Source organism: Artemia sp. Qi Xiang Cuo, chromosome 3, assembly GCF_049724085.1.
Source record: "Artemia sp. Qi Xiang Cuo chromosome 3, ASM4972408v1, whole genome shotgun sequence".
Taxonomy (NCBI): Eukaryota; Metazoa; Arthropoda; class Branchiopoda; order Anostraca; family Artemiidae; genus Artemia; species Artemia sp. Qi Xiang Cuo.
The window spans coordinates 83,425,343-83,448,552 of NC_142796.1; the positions used below are offsets into that span (position 1 = coordinate 83,425,343).

At 33.9% G+C, this 23,210-nt stretch overlaps 1 protein-coding gene across 1 annotated transcript in view; it reads right to left on the bottom strand.

Annotated features, from left to right (window-relative positions):
* Positions 1-5,246: 5,246 nt before the first annotated feature.
* Positions 5,247-23,210, bottom strand: part of LOC148954642 (uncharacterized) — a 38,907-nt gene continuing 20,943 nt past the window's right edge. The window contains 2 exon segments of the mRNA XM_089086446.1: positions 5,247-6,395; positions 7,940-8,110. Of these exon segments, the coding sequence (XP_088942572.1) occupies positions 5,290-6,395; positions 7,940-8,110 (1,277 nt within the window). The 3' untranslated portion in view covers positions 5,247-5,289.

The window sequence follows — 23,210 nt, forward strand, 5'->3', positions numbered from 1 at the left end:
ATTTGAATTTAATTTACGATGGTTAGTACAAAGAAGATTATCATAATAATTAATGAGACAAAATATACAAAGATGAAGTTAATGCAAGAAGGTAACCAGGCGACAGTTGTGATTTTTGAGTTTTTAATGAGACAAAATATGCTGAAGTTAACACAAGAAGAGAACTAAGCGACAGCTGTGATTTTTGAGTTTGATAAGTTGTGAGTTTGATAAACATCATATCTGAATTCACGCTTTCGTTTCTTCTGTTTTATGGTAACACCGACAGATAATCAACCAATTGTAAGAAGACACTGATTTTTTTTATTATTATTTAAAATTATTGAAGTATTTTTATTTTGGCTCAATAGAAAGCTAAATTCAGATAGAAGAAACTTAATACCCCCCCCCCCATCCTAGGTTGGACAGTTACAATCTTACAGAGTAATATATACTTGCTATGCACTTTTTGATCAATTCTAATTAATTGCCAAATTTCAAATTATTTGCCGTGAGAAAACAAATATGCTTAAATCATAGTACATTTGCAATGAAAAAAACTAAACGTTAACACAACCATGTTGTGTTAACGTTTTAGCATCGTGGTGACTAAATCACAAGAAGTCCAACAATGCTAACGTTATGCACGCCTTCCTGAAAAAAACCTAGAAGATGCATTATTTGTTGCGGAAATCTTATAAAGCTCAAGTCAATCCTGAAAATTCAGCATTTTTTGGTGCCCAAATTTTTAATTTTTTTTTTTGGTAAGGACTACCTTTCACAGAAACTACCAAAATAAGGAAACTAAATGATGTATGTAGATGATATATAAGATGATATATGTATTGTTCTTTGGGTAACAACCCCCCCCCCCCTTCCGATTGGTTGGACATAATATCAGGTTATAAACAAAACTTGCTCTTTTATATGGAATTATGAACAGCTGATATTGACAAAATGTTTAGAACTGTTAAAAGGAGCTAATTATCAGTTATAACCAAGGCTATACCTAAGCATTGAACGGGGGATGGGTTAGTTGAGACAGAATTTTCTATTTTATGCTAGGCTTTTTCCAAGTATCATGATCCCTTTTTTGACATTATAAGCCCCCTCCCCCTCTGAGGTGTGTGAAGTGTGTTGCCAATTTAAAAGATGGAACTGACAATCCTTCCTTACAAGTTTTCCTAATTTTATGCTTACATTGACGTGTTTGCCCCAATCTGCAATAGACTCAATCTGAAAACTGTTACTGATCTTATGCATGTCAGATCCCAAGTTCTAGGGAAATCCCAGATACCCTTTTAAGGGAAGCAAGAAACAGGAAAACGTAAACTGCCAAGTTAACCATGCTCCGAAATATATTATGTTTGCTTCGCTGTATACGTATCTAATATGTTGTTTCAAACAGTTCGTGGTAACGAACTGTAAGTAAGGAGGGACCCGGCTCAATGGTAACCGAAACTCTAGAAAACGGTATTTTGATACAAATAGATACATCAAAAGAATTAGATTTTAATGCTGATTTCAAATATATAAGTTTCATCAAGTTTAGTCCTACCCATCAAAAGTTACGTGCCTGAGAAAATTTGGCTTATTTTCGAAAAAAGGGGGGGGGGAAACCCCTAAAAGTCATAGAACCTTAATGAATATCACACCATCATATTCAGCGTATCAGAGAACCCTACTGTAGAGGTTTCAAGCTCTTATCTACAAAAATGTGGAATTTTGCATTTTTTGCCAGAAGAAAGAACTGGGTGCGTGTTTATTTTTTTCCCTCAGGGGTGATCGTATCGAGCCAGTGGTCCTAGAATATCGTTGGAGGGCTCATTGGAATGGAAATTAAAATTTCTAGTGCCCTTTTTAAGTGACCAAAAAAATGGAGGGCAACTAGGCCCCCTCCCATGCTCATTTTTTTCTCAAAGTCACTCGATCAAAATTTGAGATTGCCATTTTGTTCAGCATGTTCGAAGATATAAGTATGTCTTTTAGGATGACTTAATACCCCGAAGTTCCCGGGGGGAGGGCTGAAAGTTATGAACTTTACCCAATGTTAACATATAGTATTCGTTATTGGGAAGTATACAGACGTTTTCAGGGGATTTTTTTCTGGTAGGGGGGGGGGGGTCGGGGGTTATGTGGGAGGATCTTTTCATGAAGGAAGTTTTCATGGGGAAGGGACATTGCTATAAAGGGGACACCGGACTTCCCAGCATTATTTAAAAAAAAGATCAGAAATTAAATATAAAAAACCAGTTTTTTAACTACAAGAGCAGCAACATCAAAACCTTATACGAACAGAAAATATTACATATATGATTGGGTTCTCCTCCTAGTCAATAACTCGCTCTTTAAGCCGAAGATTTTTTAGTACTTTTGTAAGAGCTATATATTCTAATTAACGGCCTTTGTAATTAAGCGGTCTTTTTTAAAGAATTGGAACAAAATTCGAACTTTAGCTTAAAGAGCAAGGTATTGACTAGCAGGCGAACCCCCTAATATACGTATTACAAATATATGAATATAGAAGTTCGTTACGTAAGTTAATTCGTAAGTTACGTATATTTATTACTAATAAAAACGTTCGTAAATAAAATTAAAAAGTTTCGTGAAAGCCATTTAACCAAATAAAAATAAATTAATATGAAAATTTTGTTTTAATTATTCATGTACGGTGAGCCAAGATCAAAACCTGCATTTATTCAAGAACGTTCAAATATTAAATAAAAAAAACAAGTTTTTTTAAATGAAAGTAAGGAACGACGTTAAAACTTAAAACGAACAGAAATTATTCCTTATATGAAAGGGGCTGTCCCCTCCTTATCGCCTCGCTCTTTACGCTAAAGTTTGACTTTCTCACAACTCTATTTTTAAAAAAATGGCTGGCTAATACCATATAGGATATATTAAATTATCTGATTAAGGAAGTTAATGTTAAAGAACAAATTAAAGACTGCGTTAGCTGCCTGATTCTTTTAATATCGTTTCTTACTATTCCAAAGAAGAATCCCAGAGGATCCTTTCAAGCTGCTCAAAATGCTAATTTTGGCCAATTTTCTAGAGGACAAGGATACCCTAGGGTATGCCCAGCAAAGAAACTTACAGTAGTAAGTTTCAATCAAATCCCCTCTTAGACCGTTCACCATACAAATAACAACAGACATATTGATTCCATTTTTTTGGGAGGATAGAACTTGCTCATTTAATGCTTTTCTCAGTGCGTAAGAGCCCTCTTACACAATGAATTTGTCAGCTTAAGTTCATAACATATACATCCTAAAGTTTTGTCATTTGGGTTTCTCATCCAATGCCAATCAAACAAAATGTGGTTCTACTTTGAATCTAGTTTCAGGGCAGCACCATCACAAATAGTAAAAAAAACCAACAAGTCTTTTTGTTTTTCAAAATTATAAATACCTTGATCAAGAGCTGTGAGTTAACGTAACTTTAATCATTTTCAAGCCCCCTCCCTTTCAAATAAATCTTGTGATCTACTTAGGCAAGCAAGCGAAATCATAATTCATGATTTCTGAAAATTTTAAACTAATTCAGAAAGTAAGATTTTTAACATAGATTAACATCAGAACACATTGAAATGTTGTATTGTAGATAAACATTTTTTTTTACTTTTAAATAAACAAAACATTTCTCATGTACTAACAAAGCTTTTGGGTCTTTTTGAAGATAATATACAGAAAAAAGAATGCTTTTCAGTTTTTTAGTGCAGTTATGTCTATTGACCCAAAGATACATAATCCCGAGTAATACCATAAACAAAATGGTGCACCTGGGGCTTAAATTTATCTTAGGGTTCTTTTTTCTTCTTTTAATTGAAATCAGAGTAATTAAGTGAGGATCGTTTAAAAAGAAGAAAAAGAGAAACATGAACCACAAATTTGCTATTGTCAATTGATCCATGGTTCTCGTTTCTTTAGCCTTGATAATTTTCAGTTTTTGTGGAACTAAATTAAACAATTGACAACTAATTATATCTTTCTTTCTTATAAAAGTGTTTGGTTGCTTAAAAATCCTAATTATTATGCATTTCAGCTTTGGACAATGTAAACTTCTTTTTCTTTTGAGATTATCGATTTAAGAGGAATTTTTTTTGGGAAAATAGGGATTTGCCTTTTTTGGCTTGTGTGGTTCCAAATTGGTCATTGGATGAAAAGACGAGCTTAAATTGCCCCAAAAAATCACAGAAAACTATATAAATATCCTTAAGTGCTAATTTAAATGTGAGAATTAGCCAACGTGGAACAGCTTTAATTCTTCATCAAGTTTTCTTTTTTAAATAAAAATCATTATCCTTCCAAAGGTCTTGTTGTAATCTATACAGTGCGAGGCTTTTTCTAGAATAGGTTGTTAGATGCTAATTCAGAGCTGACTAAAATGAAAATACCCTTTTGCACAAATCATTTAAATGTTGTCACCTGTATGCACTCTTTGAGCGTGTTCAAATAGTCTAGTCACGGCAAGCATTTCCTGTGTAAATAATCTTTTAAAAAGTTTCTCACCAGAATGAAATCTATGGAGATCATTCAAAAACCATGATATAAATAGGCATATCTTACAAAAATCAAATTGGTAACAATCAAGCAAGTTCGTATTACTAAAGAAACTAAACACATAAAAAGAAACACTGAGTAAAACTGATTTGACGGACCAATTGGTTCTGAGAGCCACAAACCACTGATGATAAAAACAATCTTCCTAAATTCCTGTTGCTAAAATCAGGATAGTTTTCCTACAAACATCACATATGAAAGGTTCCTCACCTGTACGCAGTCTTTGATATGTATTGAAACTGCAAACTTTCAAAAAAAAAAAAAAACACTTATCATATACATAAAATGTAACTATCTTCTCGCTCATATGCCCTCTTTGGTGCTTGTCCAAATTTTCTGCTCAAGAAAAGATTTGGTCACGTACATCACATTTATACAGTTTCTCACCTGTATGCATTCTTTGATGGATGTTCAAAGTTTGTGCTAGAGAAAAGGTTTAGTCACAGACATTACACTTAAATGGCTTCTCACTCGTGTCCACTCTGGTGGGTGTTCAAATGTGATGCTCTAGAAAAGGTTTTATCACAAATCTCACAGTGAAACAGTTTCTCACCGGTATGTACACTTTGGTGCCGGTTCAAATTTGATGCTGTAGAAAAAGTTTGGTTACAAACATCACACTTAGATAGGTTTTCACCCGTATGCATTCTTTGATGGCGTTTCAAACTTACTGCGTGAGAAAAGGTTTGATCATATACATCACACTTAAATGGTTTTTCACCCGTATGCACTCTTTTATGGGTGTTCAAACTTGATGGTTGAAAAGGGATCTATGACAAACATCACACTTAAACGGTTTTTCACCCATATGCATTCTTTGATGGGTTTTCAAACTAGATGCCTGAGAAAAAACTTGGTCACAAACATCACACTTAAACAATTTCTCACCCGTATGCATTCTTTGATGACGTTTCAAACTTAGTGCGTGAGAAAAGGTTTGATCACATGCATCACACTTAAACGGTTTCTCACCCATGTGCAATCTTTGATGGGTGTTCAAATTTGATAGGTCAGTAAAGGTCTTATAACAAACATCACACTTAAACGGTTTTTCACCCATATGCATTCTTTAATGGGTTTTCAAACTTAGTGCGTGAGAAAAGGTTTGATCACATACATAACATTTAAACGGTTTTTCACCTGTATGCACTCTTTTATGGGTGTTCAAATTTGATGCTTGAAAAAAGGATTTAACACAAACATCACACTTAAACGGTTTTACACCCATATGCATTCTTTGATGGGTTTTCAAACTTGATGCCTGACAAAAAACTTGGTCACAAACATCACACTTAGATGGTTTCTCACCCGTATGCATTCTTTGATGGCGTTTCAAACTTACTGCGTGAGAAAAGGTTTGATCACATACATCACACTTAAACGGTTTTTCACCTGTATGCACTCTTTTATGGGTGTTCAAATTTGATACCTGAGAAAAAACTTGGTCACAAACATCACACTTAAACGGTTTCTCACCCGTATGCACTCTTTTATGGGTTTTCAAACTTGAGCCTTGAGAAAAGGTTTTATCACAAACGTCACACTTAAATGGTTTCTCAACCGTATGCACTCTTATGTGCCGGTTCAAAGTCTGGGTTTCAGAAAAGGACTTGTCACATACCTCGCATTTATATGTCTTTTTCTTTTTATTAGTTCTTTGATATCTTTTAAATTTTTTTTCCATTTTACTTTGAGGGTGACTTTTCCAACTTTTTTTCTGACATTCTAAGCCCTTTCCTTCAGATTCTGATGCATAAGAAATGGAGGAGCTACTTGTAGATGGATTCTTGGAAACAACAAGGGACGTATTTCCCTGTAGGTGAAGTCCAGACATATGTGGTGAAAAGTCACCTAAAAGTTTAAAAGTCTACAGAGTGAATCAAATAACATAAAAAATCGAAACTCTTAAAACTGAAAACAAAGACACATCATTCAAAATGTTTTGAATGTCTACAGAGTTAAAAAAAGAAAAAAAAGTATATCTTTCAATAGGTTTTAACAACAAATTTTATTTTGATCCCTCTTTTCTCCCTCCTGGTGATACTTGTATTAGCTTTTAAAATTGGTTATTCTAATGCAACGAAAGAGCGAAAATTAAACTTTAAACTATCAAGAAGAGTACCTTCGTGTGAATCAAACCATGATTGAAGCAGAGGCAATATTGCAACAAATATTACGAATTACTGTGACAAAAAGAGAGAGAGCTAAAAGAATGCACATCATATGTCGAAGCTAGAATTTTTTTGGGTAACCACAAAGCTTTGGATTAAAAAAACGACGGAAGTTACGTTTTCCTCAGATCTTACAAATAGAAATTCAAAAACGGAGAAATAATTTAAAAAGACAATGGGAAACAATAAAACAAATTCCGGACATTACAGTCGCACATAGTGACACCACCATCAGCATTTGGGTACTTTTGAATCGTTAAAAACAATTTCCTTTGTAACAAAGAGTCAGGCTGGAGCACCTTGCGAGCAGATTGATTTGCTGTGCAATACTTTTTTTTATAGAGACCATGCACATATTTTAGGTTCAAATTTTCTATTGAACTGTAAACAATAAATACGTTGTTTTAGTTCCCTGTTCATCGGCTATAAGCGAATCGTTAAATAAAACAATATTTAGGCTGTGACTGATAACTGGACACAGGCGACTGATAACTGGTGATTGAAAACAGAACTAGTAATAGCTCATCATCGTGTATTTACATGCAGACAACACGTTTGTTTGGTATAAAATTTTCGCTAGGTTCTGATTGTTCCTTTCGATTTTTTTTTTCGCCGTTTTTCACTTTTTATTAAAAAGATTCATCCCTCTTAGGACAACGTGACTTTCGTATTTTATTTTAATCCAATGAGACTCGCTATGTTCTTCTAGCTAAATATTTAAAACAACTCGTTCCACAACAAACAAAAAACTTTTGACTTCATCTGCACAAAATGAATTCAGTGCTTTTGTTTGAATCTAGCGTTTTCAGTACATTAATATTCTACACTAAAAATTTTTGGTAGGCAGTTCAGATAATAACAGCCGATTTTCTGCGATTTCAAATTCACCTAGGAATAAAAATAATAGACAGATTCATTTCTTTATCTCTTAATTTGAAGAGAAATATACAATATATTTATGGATAATAAAATTTCGATAGAGTTGTAGTTTAGAGGCTCAATACGAAGGCTTTTGAAAATAATAAAACCAATTAAGTCAATTTCAAGAGAAAATGTAGAAATGCTTATTGAAGGACAAAAGAGTGTTTTCGACAACACCTGTCAGATTAGACTACGATAAAACAGACCTTGCAACTTAAGATCAAGTCCCTTTGTCCTGTTTTTGTCTAATAAAATAATATCCAATACATTTCAATCCACAAAAATACAATGTTTCAGATATACCTCCATTGTTAGAATATTTAGATTGTAATTCCTGAGTGTCGTATTCAAATTTATATGGTCCTGAAATGCCAGGTAAATTAAGCAAAGGAACATCTTCACGTTTTGGTGACAAACGATGGTTTGAAAAATGAAAGGGCGTCTCAAGGTCACACGGTAAAACGTCTTCGCATTCTAAAACAAATTTTAAATTAAACAGACATAGAAAAATTTAACAGTAAAGCTTACTAAACAAACGAAACTGCTTTTTATTTTTAATTACGTGTAAAAATGTAAATATATAGACATTATATACATACATAAAATTAAATGTATAGACTATTCAGGTTTTTTTTCGCAAATCGTTTTTAAAATCTGCTTTTTATAAATAAAAAAAAAACCTGAAACATTCAACGACATTAACATAGAAGAAACAAAAACCTGAAATTCATTAAAAAAAATCATAACATAGAAATAATAGCTGGATAAGTGTAAATTTAAGATAAAGTACTAAAATTAAAAAATAAAAATAAACTCAATAAAAAATAATATTGAATAAAACCATATAACCAAAAAAGAAAGATTTTACAGCTCAATAATGACAAAGAATTGACAAGGGGGTTTCTGCATTAGTTCCCAAACAATAAAATACAAAATATAGTCTCCCAAAATTTAGCAGCTGAATTCAACTAACTTTATTCCTCTCTTACACGTCTTATAACTTGATATTCCCATCTGAAGCCCCAGGACTACCCCTGCTTTGGTGGTAATATATCGCTCATTATACCTGCGCAGAGAAAAGATTGACAGAACTCTACGGGATGATTACTTGACTCACCAAAATTAAAAATAAAAGCTAATAATCTGCATTTAAATGAGTTTTGTGACACAAAGAAGCCATTTTTATAACCCCTCAGCTCTTAATCATTAGATCCAAAAACAGATGCAGTTACATTTTTTTTCTTAGGACCACTTAATGAGAAAGGGGAAAAAAGGGACGATTGTTTCTAGAGTAAAGTAGCTTTTCATTTATTCTGTAACAGAAAAGTTAGGTGTATAGAATTACCGTTTTTAATGAAAGAATCCTCAGAATCTGCGATGAGATTAACCATTTTCGGAATTTGTGGCTAGTCCATGAAAGATCTTGAAACGAAGTTAATGCAAATTATGCGAAGTTTTATACTATCATCAAAACTTGGATAAGACACAGATTTAAGTCAGGAAAGTCCTAAAATAAAAAAGATGTAATGATTGATGACTAATAATGACTTTTAACCACTGCAAAGCATATGTTATCTAAATACAGTTGAAAGCACAGGATCGACTCCTTCAGCAGTGAAAAGGGTGCAAAAACTTACGTTTTTGAAGTAACTATTTTTAAAGTCCAGTTCTTGATTTTAATTTACATTAAAATTTCACGGTAAAAAATGAAAATACATTTCAGCTTATTCTCTTAGCTTTATTTTTTTAATAAATTTTCTAAGCCAAAAACTATTAGATTGGAAAAATTTGTTTTAACTCCTTTAACAAAAGCTTCATTCGTTGCTTGATTGCTTAAAGTATTAAAAAGGGTAGGCCTATTATGTATATGCAAATATGGTTTTCCAAGAGGATATATCTAGCTGTTCTTACTTTTAGGGCTCCGGAAAAGTGACAATAAATATAAAATTAGATGCAAAACGATATTATGTATCATCATTGTATTTATCAATGATAAAATTTATTAAAAATTAAGTAATTACCTTCTAAAGGAATTTAAAATTCAAATATAGTGAAACTCAAGAAATTTAAAAAGTGTTTCCAGAAAAATAAGTCTAGGTTTTTAATATTCACTAAAATGTAACAACATTTGTGTAAAATAATTCTGAGGAATCAATCAATTATTTAGCTCAACTAAGGAGGACAATCTTCCTGGGACCCACTCATGACAATGTCTAAATTTGTCTTAAACTACTCTTTTTTTTTTTATCAAAATAGTGTTTCAGCATCTAAGCCAATGTTATTATGAAAGCAATTTCACCTTTTTATCATAGCTCTTTAATTACACTTGAAGACAATATACTGTTGTAAAAACAAAAAAAAAATCCTTATTTAATAGATTTCCTATACACCATGGTTGCAGTGATAGCTGTAACCTAAGACAGAGTACATAGATACTGACAGAGCCTGAAACCCCTTAAAATTACATCAATTTGAAACAAAAATTCACCAGAAGTTAGCCGTCCAAGCTTTTTAATGGCACCCTTCTAACCTTTTTTATAGCAACTTATTAAAGTTAAACCAAATCCCATTGTCACCAAATGTTTAGAAACACGTTTCGAAAAAAAAATGTCCTTCTGTGCACTAAAATTTTTGAGTTCGAAAAGTTTCGTTGGAAAAATGATTCGCGTGAGTAACATCATATTTATGAGCACATTTTTAAATCATAAATCATATTTATCTCAGTAGTGGTCATATCATTTTTAGTGTTTTTTAATACCGGCAAAATTACAAAAGAGCCACAGATAAATATAAAATACAAAGTATTATGAGTTTTTTTGAAAAAGGTAATTTATACAGTTTCATAATTCCTAGTAGACAAATGAATAACCTAGACCATTAAGAACAAAGGAATCTACAGTTAGAATACTTACAAAAACGACAATTACAAGTCGACATTGAAAATGAAAAACAAAGAAAAATATAAGGTTAGAATATAAATAACAACAAGTATTATAAGCGACAGCAAGAATAAGACACAAATGAGACAAGATACATATTTTCTCGCCGAAGAGAAGAGATACATCACCTGGTAAAAAAAATAGAATATCAAAAACGAAAACAGGTCTTTTTTTGTTTTGTATTTGCTCTTTTTTAGAGTTTCGGTTCCTGTTGGGTCGAGTTACTTACAGTTCATTAGGCTACCACAAACTGTTCGACCAATCTACAAACACAAATATTTGGTAGCATGTTAAAAAATAAAGAACTGTTATAAAAAAAAACAAGTCAGAAAACAATATAAACTTTACAAGGAAACAATCTAGAAATAATAACCAATTTTTTTCTTTCGGCTATAATATAATTTTTTTATGAATTATGTTTTGGGGTTGCTCCCATTCGCTGAATTTGAATTGAATTTATAGCTTAATTTTGTCTCATTAAGAGGGACAGAGGGGAGGGGCTGCAATTTTTACGGTAAGAAGATTATATTTAGGAAAAGTTTTGAATGGCAATTCCAATTTTACCACATATATTTGTATATGTGACTTTTATATATTTTATATGGGCTATATATTTGCACATTAGGGGGGGGGGGCATTGGTAACCTGACACAAACTAACCTAACCCCGACCCCTAATTAATTTGCAAATATATACCCTATATTATATAATTCCAATGTATTCTGTCACCCACCACTTGTTTTCCACTGAGCGTAAGCTAATTGTTTCTGAATAAAGACAGATAAAGTAGTTTTTTTCCCAAGTTTTAAACATCGTAAACATGAGTGTTGGCAGTATAATACGTAAGTACCGTTTAATCTATGATGCATTCAAATATTATGTATTTAAGATTCATATATAGCCTATGCCAAAAACCAAGGCTAGAGTAAAAGAAATTAAGACTCAAACTAAATTGCAGAAAATGAGAGAAAACTGTATCACCTCAAAGGTTCCATTTAATATTTGAGTAAAATGACGGTTATTTTTTAAAGGAGCATAAAAAAAGGTCTCAAGTGGTATGTTCATCTAAAATACAGCCCGATAATGAAAATATATCCAATATATCACGAAATCCCCCCCCCCACCTCTCTGCATAGGTAACATGCTTCCCCGTTTCCATTTTAGACTAACTTTTCAATCAAACTCACTTATATTTTCAAACCTTTGAAAACTAAACAGAATAGCAAAAGAAAACAAAATTTAAACTCAATGTCAAGTAGTCTAAAATAACCTTCTTTGCATTAATGAGCAAGACGAGGATTTTTTTGGACCATTTTTTTTCAAGAAGACGGATTTTTGGGGAAATTCCCGAAAATTCAGGGGTAGTGAAAATTCTGGTATTTTCAGACAAAATCTACCAACACATTTTACTAGGTCATGAAAACTGTCAAGTAGTATTTCTACTATGCTATCCCACTTTTTGCATGGCAGAACACAACTTGTGTTTTGACAGCTTTACTTTGAGCAAGTACTATTGCTACTTTGCCCTCCTACTTTTTCCAGGGCAAATAAAGAGTTTGGGAAAATTCATTTGGAGCCTCAATTTTGAAAAAAAAAATCATATGATTGAGGTCATATGTATGAGCATATTTCTACATAAGCTCATGAGGTCATATTTACATATTTCTTCACATGCTTATTTAAGAGAACCAACTAAACCCCCCCCCTTTAGGGGTGATCAAATTGTTTTTAAATATAGGATACATGCAACAGTACCAAAGGACCAGAGCTAAGTATAAGACACCAAGTGTAATGAGTCAATTTACAAAAGGTGTTTTATTCAGTTTTAATAATGCCTAGAGGACAAAGCGAAAACTTAGACCATCAAATGGGATAAGACCAATCTGCACAGTTGAGGTAAAGGGTACGAAAAAAAATGCCTAAGTTGATTGATAAACCAAAACTGTAGAGCAGAAAGGTGTACATTTAGAATACTTGCATTGACAACAATTACAAGTAAAAAACAAAAGCAAGGAACAAAGAGATATGCATGTATAAGGGATTCAATATTGAGAAGCAAAGTCAATTAAAATGAAAGTGAAGAACAAAGAAATATGAGGCTAAAAGATATGTCACAGCAAGAACAAAGAAATATGTGGTTGGAAGATAAGTGCCAGCGAGAATTACAAGTAGGCCTAATATAGAGAAAGCAAGTATCATAAGGAATAAAACTGAAATGAAGAATAAAAAAATTTGCTGTTAGAGGACAAGGAACAGAAAAAATTAGAACAAGTCAAAAACGAAACTGAAGAAGAAGAAGATATTACAATAGAACACAATTTAAATCCAAAAAGTTTTTGAAGTCAACAGCAACAACAACATTTTAAGAAATTTAAAATAAATTTTCCTGTGAAATTTATCTCAATTAAATCAGCAGTTGTACCGAACCAATCCTGCTCAATTCATCCTCAGGGATATACTGTGGTGTTTCTCCTCCCATAGTATAGTGCAGAGGGTTTGATATCATTCTATTATCCCTTCTTGTTTAGTTTAGTTTTTGTTTAAAGCTTTTTCCAATAGGCAATGATTAGAAGTCCCCCCCCCCCCAAAAAAAAGTCCCCCCAGATCCCACCTCAAATAACAGTGAAACTGACGTCCATCTTGGCTGGTCAAGCTCACTATCTCAAAGTTCAAATGATAGCTCAAATTCTGAGAATAGGACAATGATAAGTGTAGGGGCTAATGTCACCATAAATGATGATAATGGGTTTCAAGAGGTCCTTTCTAGAAGCTCTAAAAAAAGAAAAAAAAATCTCCCCAATCAAAAGCATTTCCCCTCTCCCTGCCCAAGATCCTCCCTCCCAAAACTTAGGAATTTACCTTAAAATTACTCCTACTACCCCCTTTGAAATAAAAAAGATTACTGCAATAAGAGTTGCAATAAAATCAATGTTTTCTCTTAACATTAACCGTGATGGATCTCTGTTAATATCTGTCCAAGATCGGAAATAAGCAGACACAATAATTAACCTAAAATCCCTTCTGAATACCCCAATTAATGCATCTAAATGGAACCCAAAAGAATCACCAAGAAAAATGGTAGTTTATAATGTTCGACCAGAGATATCCATTCAAAAGTTACAAGAAGGGCTCTCAGATAGGGCTGGCAACACAATCCCAGTTGAAGATGTTACCCAACTAGGTAAACCTAACTCTAATGGCCTAAAAACAAGTAGATCCTTCTTATTTACACTGAAGGAAAAAATTAATATCCCAGAAAAATTATTCCTATTTGGGCAAATCAAACCACACAAGGAATACAAACCTAAGCCTATCCAGTGTCTGAAGTGTCTCAAACTGGGACACACAACAAACAAATGCAATGAAATTCTCCTAGAGTGTAGTAATTGTAAAGCATTCCATCCTAAAGAGCTGACAAATTGCAACAACACTCAGCCTACATGCATCAATTGCAAAGGCCCACATGAATCTACAAATAAATCATTATGCCCTGCATACAAGAAAAGAGCTCTAACACTCCAAATATCAACAAACAATGGAAGCAAATGCTGCCCAACAATACCAAATAAAGCCTGTAATGAAACCAACCGAAACCCCCAGGTCAAACGCCCCCAATACATCAAGTACCCCGTATAAAACACCATCTTCTAAGCCTCCTAGCTCACATCCCTATCAGAAGGAATCACCAAGTCAGCAAGCCTCCATGTCCGGTGAGATGAGGTCAGCCTGGCCCCCCCCCCCTCCCAAGAAGAAACCCACCAGAACCACTACCAGGAATTCATCCCTCAACCGACAAACCGGATGCACAGCTAAACATACAGTTCTCGAATATATGCTTATTCATTCTAATGTGTAATGCAGTTCAGGGCATGAATATACATCAACTACCTTACCTTTACCTTAGATCCACCTGTGCCTCCAGAGGCACCCAGGGCATCAAGAAGGAGCCGCCAATCTTCCCGCTGGTTTGCTGCTGCAAGTATGTCCTCCCACTGAGGTTGGATTGATGTGTGCAGAACACGGAGATCTGTCTGGTATGTTTGATGTAGGGTGTTTCTAGGTCTGCTCCTGCGGCATGGACCCGATGGTTGCCAGTGGAATGCTGTAATTGGTAGTCGGAGATTGTCCATATGTAGTACATGGCCAAGGTATCTCCATTGACGGACTCTTATGATATGTGTCACAAGAGGCTGGCCAGTCTTGTCACGGATGGATTGGTTTGTTATTCTCTGCTGCCAACGGATGTTGAGAATTCTTCTGAAACATGTGTTTTCGAAAGCAAGTATTCTTCGCTCTTGTTCCTGGTTCAGGTGCCAGGTTTCGGCAGCGTAAAGCAGCACTGGCATAACATTGCTATTGAAGAGTCGTAGCTTTAGCCATATAGAGAAGCTTTGGGACCCCCACACTTTCCGTAATCTATTGAAGGCCCCATTAGCTTGGCCGATTCTTGTGAGCACTTCTTTTGTGGTCGATCCGGTACTTTCTATTATGCTTCCCAAGTATTTGAAATGGACAACTTGCTCTATGTGTTGGTCACCGCAAGTGATGCTCAGGGGTGAATCTGTGGTGGCCATGCATTTTGTTTTCTCATTATTTATTTTTAGGCCGACATGGCCGCCTCTCTCCCTCACTTTGTCAAGGAGTTCTTGGAGTCTTTGCTTGCATGATTCTAGGACGGCGATGTCGTCAGCGAAGTCTACATCACTGAGGCGTGTTTCTGGATTTAGCTTGATACCGTCTGTGCTTGTACTTCGCAGTATGTAATCAATGACAATTACGAAAAGTAGCGGTGACAAGACGCTACCTTGCTTAAATCCTGACATAATGCGGAAGAAACGGGTTTGGCCATCTGGTGTCTTTACACAGCACTCGCTATCTTCATAAAACGCAACAATCAGTGAAAATATCTTTTCAGGGATTCCGTAATATAGTATGATTTTCCACAGATTTTGTCGGTCTACTGAGTCAAATCCCTTCTTAAACGTGATTAATATCATATAGCTTTTGGAGTATTTTTTTCTAGTTAATTCTGTCTGAATCCTGTGAGTAATCTTTAGATCCGCTCATAAAGGATACGGTCTGACTTGCTGTTTCTCATCACAACGAAGTTCTTTGAGCCGTAGGCTGATTCTCGAAAGTAAAATGTACGTCAGCAATTTGCTAGGTATGGAAATCATGCAGATTCCTCGCCATTTGCCTGGGAGGGACCTATCGCTTTTCTTAAAGATCCTCACAAGGGTACTGCGTTTCCAAGCCGAAGGTATTTTGGCGGTCGTCCAGATTACTGCGAACAACGCTGTCCAGAAGTTAAGGCAGGTCATAACAATCACTTTGATCATTTCCGTGGATATCCTGTCTTCACCAGGTGACTTCCCATTTTTCAGCTTCTTTGCTGCTGCTATAATTTCAGTGGATGACGGCGGATCCGTGCTGATATCTAAGGAAAATAGTGTTGTTGCTGGGATCTCTGGGGGATCATTTGGTGGAGGTCTATTTAACAGCTTCTCCAAGTGACTGGCGAAGTGACATCAACTACAGAAAACAAAAATCATTGCAGGATCGGCAAAAATCTACATCCCTGATGATATGTTCATTCAAGCAAAAAAAAGATCTTGCTTTACTTCTAACAAAGCTGAACATTGATACTCAGTCATATGAAAAATAAATCAACTACACAACACATATCAATACTCCAGTGGAATGTAAGATCACTCACAGAAAATAAGTTAAATGAACTAATATCTTTTATGAATAATAATTCCATTAATTAATTCCAATAATAATTCTATAATAATAACTCCAAGAGATTCCTTTAACCCAAAACCAACAATTCAAGTATATGGGAAATATTGTCAGTTTAATGAACAGATCTTCAAAGAGAAAAAGTCGTGTAGTAAATTTATTAAACCGTAATAATGTACAAATACTTGGCATCTTTTATTCCCATTTTTCGAGTGAGGTTCCTTAACTTGGAATAAGTGTTAGGATGAATAATATAATAAACTAGATAATAAGCTTTTATAACCCTAATGGCCAAACTACAGATGCCATGGATTTCTTTAATTATATAAATAATTCTAATATGTTAAAAAATATCATTATTTGTGGAGATTTCAATGCCCACAGCCTTTTGTGGGGGAATAAACCAGCAAATAAAGCTGGTAAATTCACTGAGCTTATGACTTCAAATAATAATGAATTAGCTGTTGCTACCCTTCCAAACCTGAATACATATTTCAACCCCAAAAGTGGTAGATTCTCCACAATTGACCTACAAATTGTGTCTAAATATTTTGAATAAAATTTATATAAATAAAATTGACAGTCTATGTACAGACCACTTTGCTTTAGTTTGCTCCCTAAATGAACCAGCTGTAACTCTATCACATACCCCCAAATATATCAACACTAAAGCAAATTGGTCTATGTTCCAAAATAAGCTAAATGATGAAATTACAAGTTTCACCCAAAATTCATGCATTTCAAACACATCAGTTGACACACAGGCTGAAGTCTTGACATCTTTACCAATAAATACAGCTAATCATGCTATCCCCAGGACAACACCTAATAAAACATTCCCTAAACATATTCTTAAAGCATGGTGGACAAATGAGTGCCTAAATAAATGGAGAGTAAAAAAGGCAGCTAGGACAGAATTCATAAAAAAACCATCACCTACTACATATTTTAAAAAATTACAAGCAGAATCCAATCTTAAAAGGACTATAATAGATGCTAAATGTAAATACTGGAATAATTTTGTAAATAATCTCTCCAGAAAAACACATGAGCCAATTATACATAAAGTCATAAGCCACATCTGTGGCGAAAAGACTTCACCCAACCCACTCCTGTATGAGCTTATACATAATAATACCCATTATGACAATGATAATGAAAAAGCTAAGCTATTTGCAACTCTTTTTATTAATAAGCTAACATCAAATAATACAAGCAAAATGTCCCCAATTCCTATGAACCCAAGTTACCAGCCACACCCAGGATCCGAGTATATAACTAGCCCATTTTCAATCCAGGAAATGAACAATGCAATGCATCATATTAGGACCAAAACCAGTGGCAGCTATGACAATATACACCCTAAATGGATAAAGAATCTCAACCCTTCATACAAACAAGAACTGCTAAATTGTTATTATCACGCTTGGGCATCTTCTATGTTCCCCAATATATGGAAATGTTCGTCCCTCCTACCAATCCTAAAGAAAAATAAACCCAAAGATAACCCTGAGTCCTATAGGCCCATAATGATTACTCCTGGGAATGGGGAAAATAATGGAGAAAATGATATATCACAGACTCCTCTGGTTTGTTGAAAAAAGTAAGATGATCCCTCACACTCAAACTGGATTCAGAAAACACCATTCCTCAACAGATGCTTTAATTTTGCTAACAAGTGCAATCAATAAATGTTTCTCAAAAATAATGTCCTAGTTGAAGCTTTACTAGATTTTGAAGGGACATATAACAATGTGAACCACCAAATCCTTTTAAACAAACTTGCAAACCTTGGAGTACCCCCTAAGCTAGTATCTTTTATTATATCATTCATAGAAGTGCGAAGCATCATCGTTTGTGTTGGTTCAGCCTCTTCACCCCAAAAGACAACCAAAGGCCTACCTCAGGGAGCAGTCCTCAGTTGCCACCTGTTTGCCCTATATCTCTGGGACATGAACCTACCCCACACGAATCTACAATATGCTGACGATCAGGTGCTATGGTCATCTGGCAACACCTTTGAGATAGCACAGTCAAATCTGCAAAAGTCACTGTTCCAATTTGAAAAATTCTCTCAACATTCAGATTTGCCCATTGCACCTACCAAGTCAAAAATAATCCAATTTCACCGGAAGCGAAACCATGTTAATGGAAAACTAACTCTAAATAAAACAACTATTCCAGAAGATAATCATATTAATTACCTAAGTCTTATGCTTGACCAAAAACTTAATTTCCACTTCCACATTTCAAACACTATAAAAAAATGCTATAGAAAAACAAATATACTAAAAAGACTTCTTTCCACACCCTGGGGTTCTGTAAGGAGAAAACATTACTCCAGTTTTATAAATCACATATAAGACCCCATATTGACTATGGGCTCATCGTCTATGGTGCATGTGCAAAGACCCAGATGCAAAAAATTGAAACAACACAAAATGATATAATACGTCTCATATTTGATCTTAGGAAACCCACAAGCACCAAGTTTCTGCTTACGGAGAGTTGATTAACAACAATAAGGGAGAGACCTAGCTTTCTCCTGACAAAACATCTTACAAAAATTGAATCAAATAGCTCACACACACTACATAATTGGTTAAGAAATCCAGCCATGTATAGAGGCATTGCAGATGAGTATGCCAATATTCAGAAGAAGTTCCCCATACCAGCAAAGTCTATTGCACCTACTTTACCCCAATCCCCTCCATGGAATTGGTCAAGTCCCGTAATAAATACTGACCGCTCAAAGTGGAATAAATATTTAACCCCCATTGCTTTTGTCCTGAAAAATTTGCAGAGCTTAATACAATTACCTATAAAAATCACTTCCAAATATTTGTTAATGGGTCAAAAATGAATGAGAACGTTGCAAGGGGTGCTTTCCTTCCTCACCTAAAATTGCAATGCGCGAGAGATTATATAATAATTTATCTATAATGTCTGCTGAGTTAAATGCCATAATCATAGCATTAAAACACCTTAAGGAAAACCAAACTTTGATTACAAATTCAAATAATATTATCATATATTCCGACTCTCTATCAAGCCTTGAGTTGCTGGCCTCAGCTCCTCAGTATAGGTTGGACATTGACACTTACCATTGTCTCAGTATTATAGATAATCTTGCTTCAAGTGGCATAAAAACTTATTTTCAGTATATTCCTAGCCACTCTGGCATAAGTGGTAATCATCAAGTTGATGAAATAGCAAAAAATGCTATAACTATTGACCAGCCAAGTGGGAGACCAATCCCAATTAGAGATAATTACCGATGGAGGCTATCAGATATTAATTTTAATAAGATTAATCCTATCCTTTCCCCCTTTTCCAATAAGTATCTTTCTAAAATTTATCATAGAATTCGATCTGGAACAAATGGACTAAATTTTCTTGCATTCTCATATAAGTTTTCTAATTCAAGTGGTTCAATTCCCCAGTCCCCTCTTTGCAGGCATTGTAATATGAATAATGAAACAATTGACCATTGCCTATTTGAATGTAATATGCTGACGTCTGCACAACATACCTTGCTTTGTAAACTGTTAAAATGCTTCAAACACCACAAAATCTCACTATCAGCAAAGAGCCTAGCCAACTATACCTGCACACAGAGCACAGAAATTGATATCTATCATCTTATATTTGAACTCCTTTAGTCGAAAGATCTACTGAAAGATATCTGAGAATATCTAATAAATAAGAGACAACCAAGCCAGTAGCTCTGTTGCCCACAGAGTAAAGCAAAAAGAAAAGGGCAAATAGTATCAACTGAATAGCCCGCCTGCTGTGAATTAGAAGAAGAAGAAGGCCTTCCTCAGGGAGCAGTCCTCAGCTGCCTCCTCTTTGCCCTATATCTCTGGGATATGACTCTGGTCTCATGCTTGACCAAAAACTTAATTTCCACCTCCACATTTCAAACACAATAAAAATATGTTATAGAAAAACAATTATACTAAAAAGACTTCTTTCCACACCCTGGGGCTGTAAGGAGAACACCTTACTCCAGTTTTATAAATCCCATATAAGACCCCATATTGACTATGGGCTCATCGTCTATGGTGCATGTGCAAAGACCCAGATGCAAAAAATTAACAATACAAAACGATATAATATGTCTCATATTTGGTCTTAGGAAACCCACAAGCACCAAGTTTCTGCTTATGGAGAGTGGATTAACAACAATAAGGGAGAGACGTAACTTTCTCTTGATTAAACATCCTACAAAAATTGAATGAAATAGCTCACACACCCTAAAAAATTGGTTAAGAAATCCAGCCATGTATAGAGGCATTGCAGATGAGTATGCCAATATTCAGAAGAAGTTCCCTGTACCCGTCTATTGCACCAAGTCTATTGCACCTACTTTCCCCCAATCCCCTCCATGGAATTGGTCAATCCCCAAAATAAATATTGATTTCTCAAAGTGGAATAAAGATTTAACCCCCATCGCTTTTGTCCAGAAAAAAATTTAATGAACTTAATACAATTACTTATAAAAACCATTTCCAAATCTTTGTTGATGGGTCCAAAATGAATGAGAAGGTAGCAAGTGGTGCCTTCCTTCCTCACCTGAAAATTGCAATGGGTGAGAGATTGTATAATAATGTATCTATAATGTCTGTAGAGTTAAATGCAATAATCATGGCAATAGAACACCTTATTGAAAATAAACCCTTGATTGCTATTACAAATAATATTGTCGTTTATTCTGACTTTTTATTAAGCCTCAAATTGTTGTCTTCAGCTCCTTATTATAAGTTGCATATTCATGTTTATAATAGTCCCAGTATTATAGATAATCTTGTTTCAAGTGGCATAAGAACTTATCTTCAGTATATTCCTAGCCACTCTGATATAAGTGGTAATCATCAGGTTGATGAAATAGCTAAAAATGCTATAAATATCGACTAGCCAAGTGGGAGACCAATCCCCATTAGAGATATTTACCGATGGAGACTATCAGATATTATGTTTAATAAGAAAAATCCTACTCTTTCCCTCTTTCCCAATAAGTATTTTTTCTAAAATTTATCATAGAATTCGTTCTGGAACAAATGGACTAAACTTTCTTACATTCTCGTATCAGTTTCCTAATTCAAGTGGTACAGTTCCCCTGTCCCCTCTTTGCAGGTATTGTATTATAAATAATGAAACAATTGACCACAGCCTATTTGAATGTAATAAGCTGACGTCTGCACAGCATACCTTGCATTGTAAACTGTTAAAGTGCTTCAAACAGCACAACATCTCACTATCAGCCAAGAGCCTAGCCAACTATACCTGCACACAGAGCACAGAAATCGATATCTATCATCTTATATTCGAACTCCTTGAGTCGAAAGATCTACTGAAAGATATCTGAGAATATCTAATAAATAAGAGACATCCAAGACAGTAGCTCTGTAGCCCACAGAGTGAACCAAAAAGAAGAGGGCTAAATAGTACCAACTGAAAAGCCTGCCTGCTGTGAATTAGAAGAAGAAGAAGAATGTGACACAAAACTCAGTACAAACCTGCAAAGTTACCATAAACTACACAACTGTTAATCACAAGTCCTTAAAACCCTTCAACGTTTAATGTGTTCCCTGTGGAGCCCTCCATTTTCTTGAGGTAAGAGTAGTAAACAACCGGTAGTAATTTGGAGGTTAATACTTACAAAAAAAAAGTATGAACAAGCATGCTGCATGCCAACCGCCAGGGCCTGGCCTTATCATTGATTATATAGTGTTTTTTTTCCCTAGACAAAAAAAGATAAAAAGGTTACAACTTTAAAGATGAATCAGTATTTTTTTTTCCTGGTGGTTGTATTGAATCCATGGTGACATCACAACCTTAAAAAGAGGCTCATATTGTCTGCAGTTAGAAGACCGCCAATAAATATAATTATTATATACAAGTCTGCTGTGTAGCTGTACCAAGACTTGGCCTCAAAATTAGCAACATAGTCAAAATTGGCATATATATATATACAATATATATATATATATATATATATATATATATATATATATATATATATATATATATATATATATATATATATATATATATATATATATATATATATATATATATATATATATATATATATATATATATATATATATATATATATATATATATATATATATATATATATATATATATATATATATATATATGTGTGTGTGTGTATATATATATATATATATATATATATATATATATATATATATATATATATATATATATATATATATATATATATATATATATATATATATATATATATATATATATATATATATATATATATATATATATATATATATATATATATATATATATATATATATATATATATATATATATATATATATATATATATATATATATATATATATATATATATATATATATATATATATATATATATATATATATATATATATATATATATATATATATATATATATATATATATATATATATATATATATATATATATATATATATATATATATATAGGGTAAAGGTACCAATGATTTGACAGTTTGTGTAAAAGCCAGTTTTTCTACTCCAGAAGTCTTAATTTAAAGACTTTGTTTGAAAGGGGTTTCATTATGTAGGAAAAACATCTAGGAATCTAACTATTTGATGAGAGGTTTGAAGCATTACCTGAAAAGGGCACATAACTCCATTTTTCCGAAATTAGAGTATTTTCACCTACAAATTTGACACAACAAAAAAGTTGCCTGTTTTTGACGCAAGTCGAAACCCAATTCGACACGTGTCAAAATACTTGTGGAATACCTGTGGGTGGAACCTGGTGTATTCAACACGTATATTCTTGTTTCTTTGTTTTTCTTCAACTTAATTTAATGTATAAAAGTATAAAACACTATGCA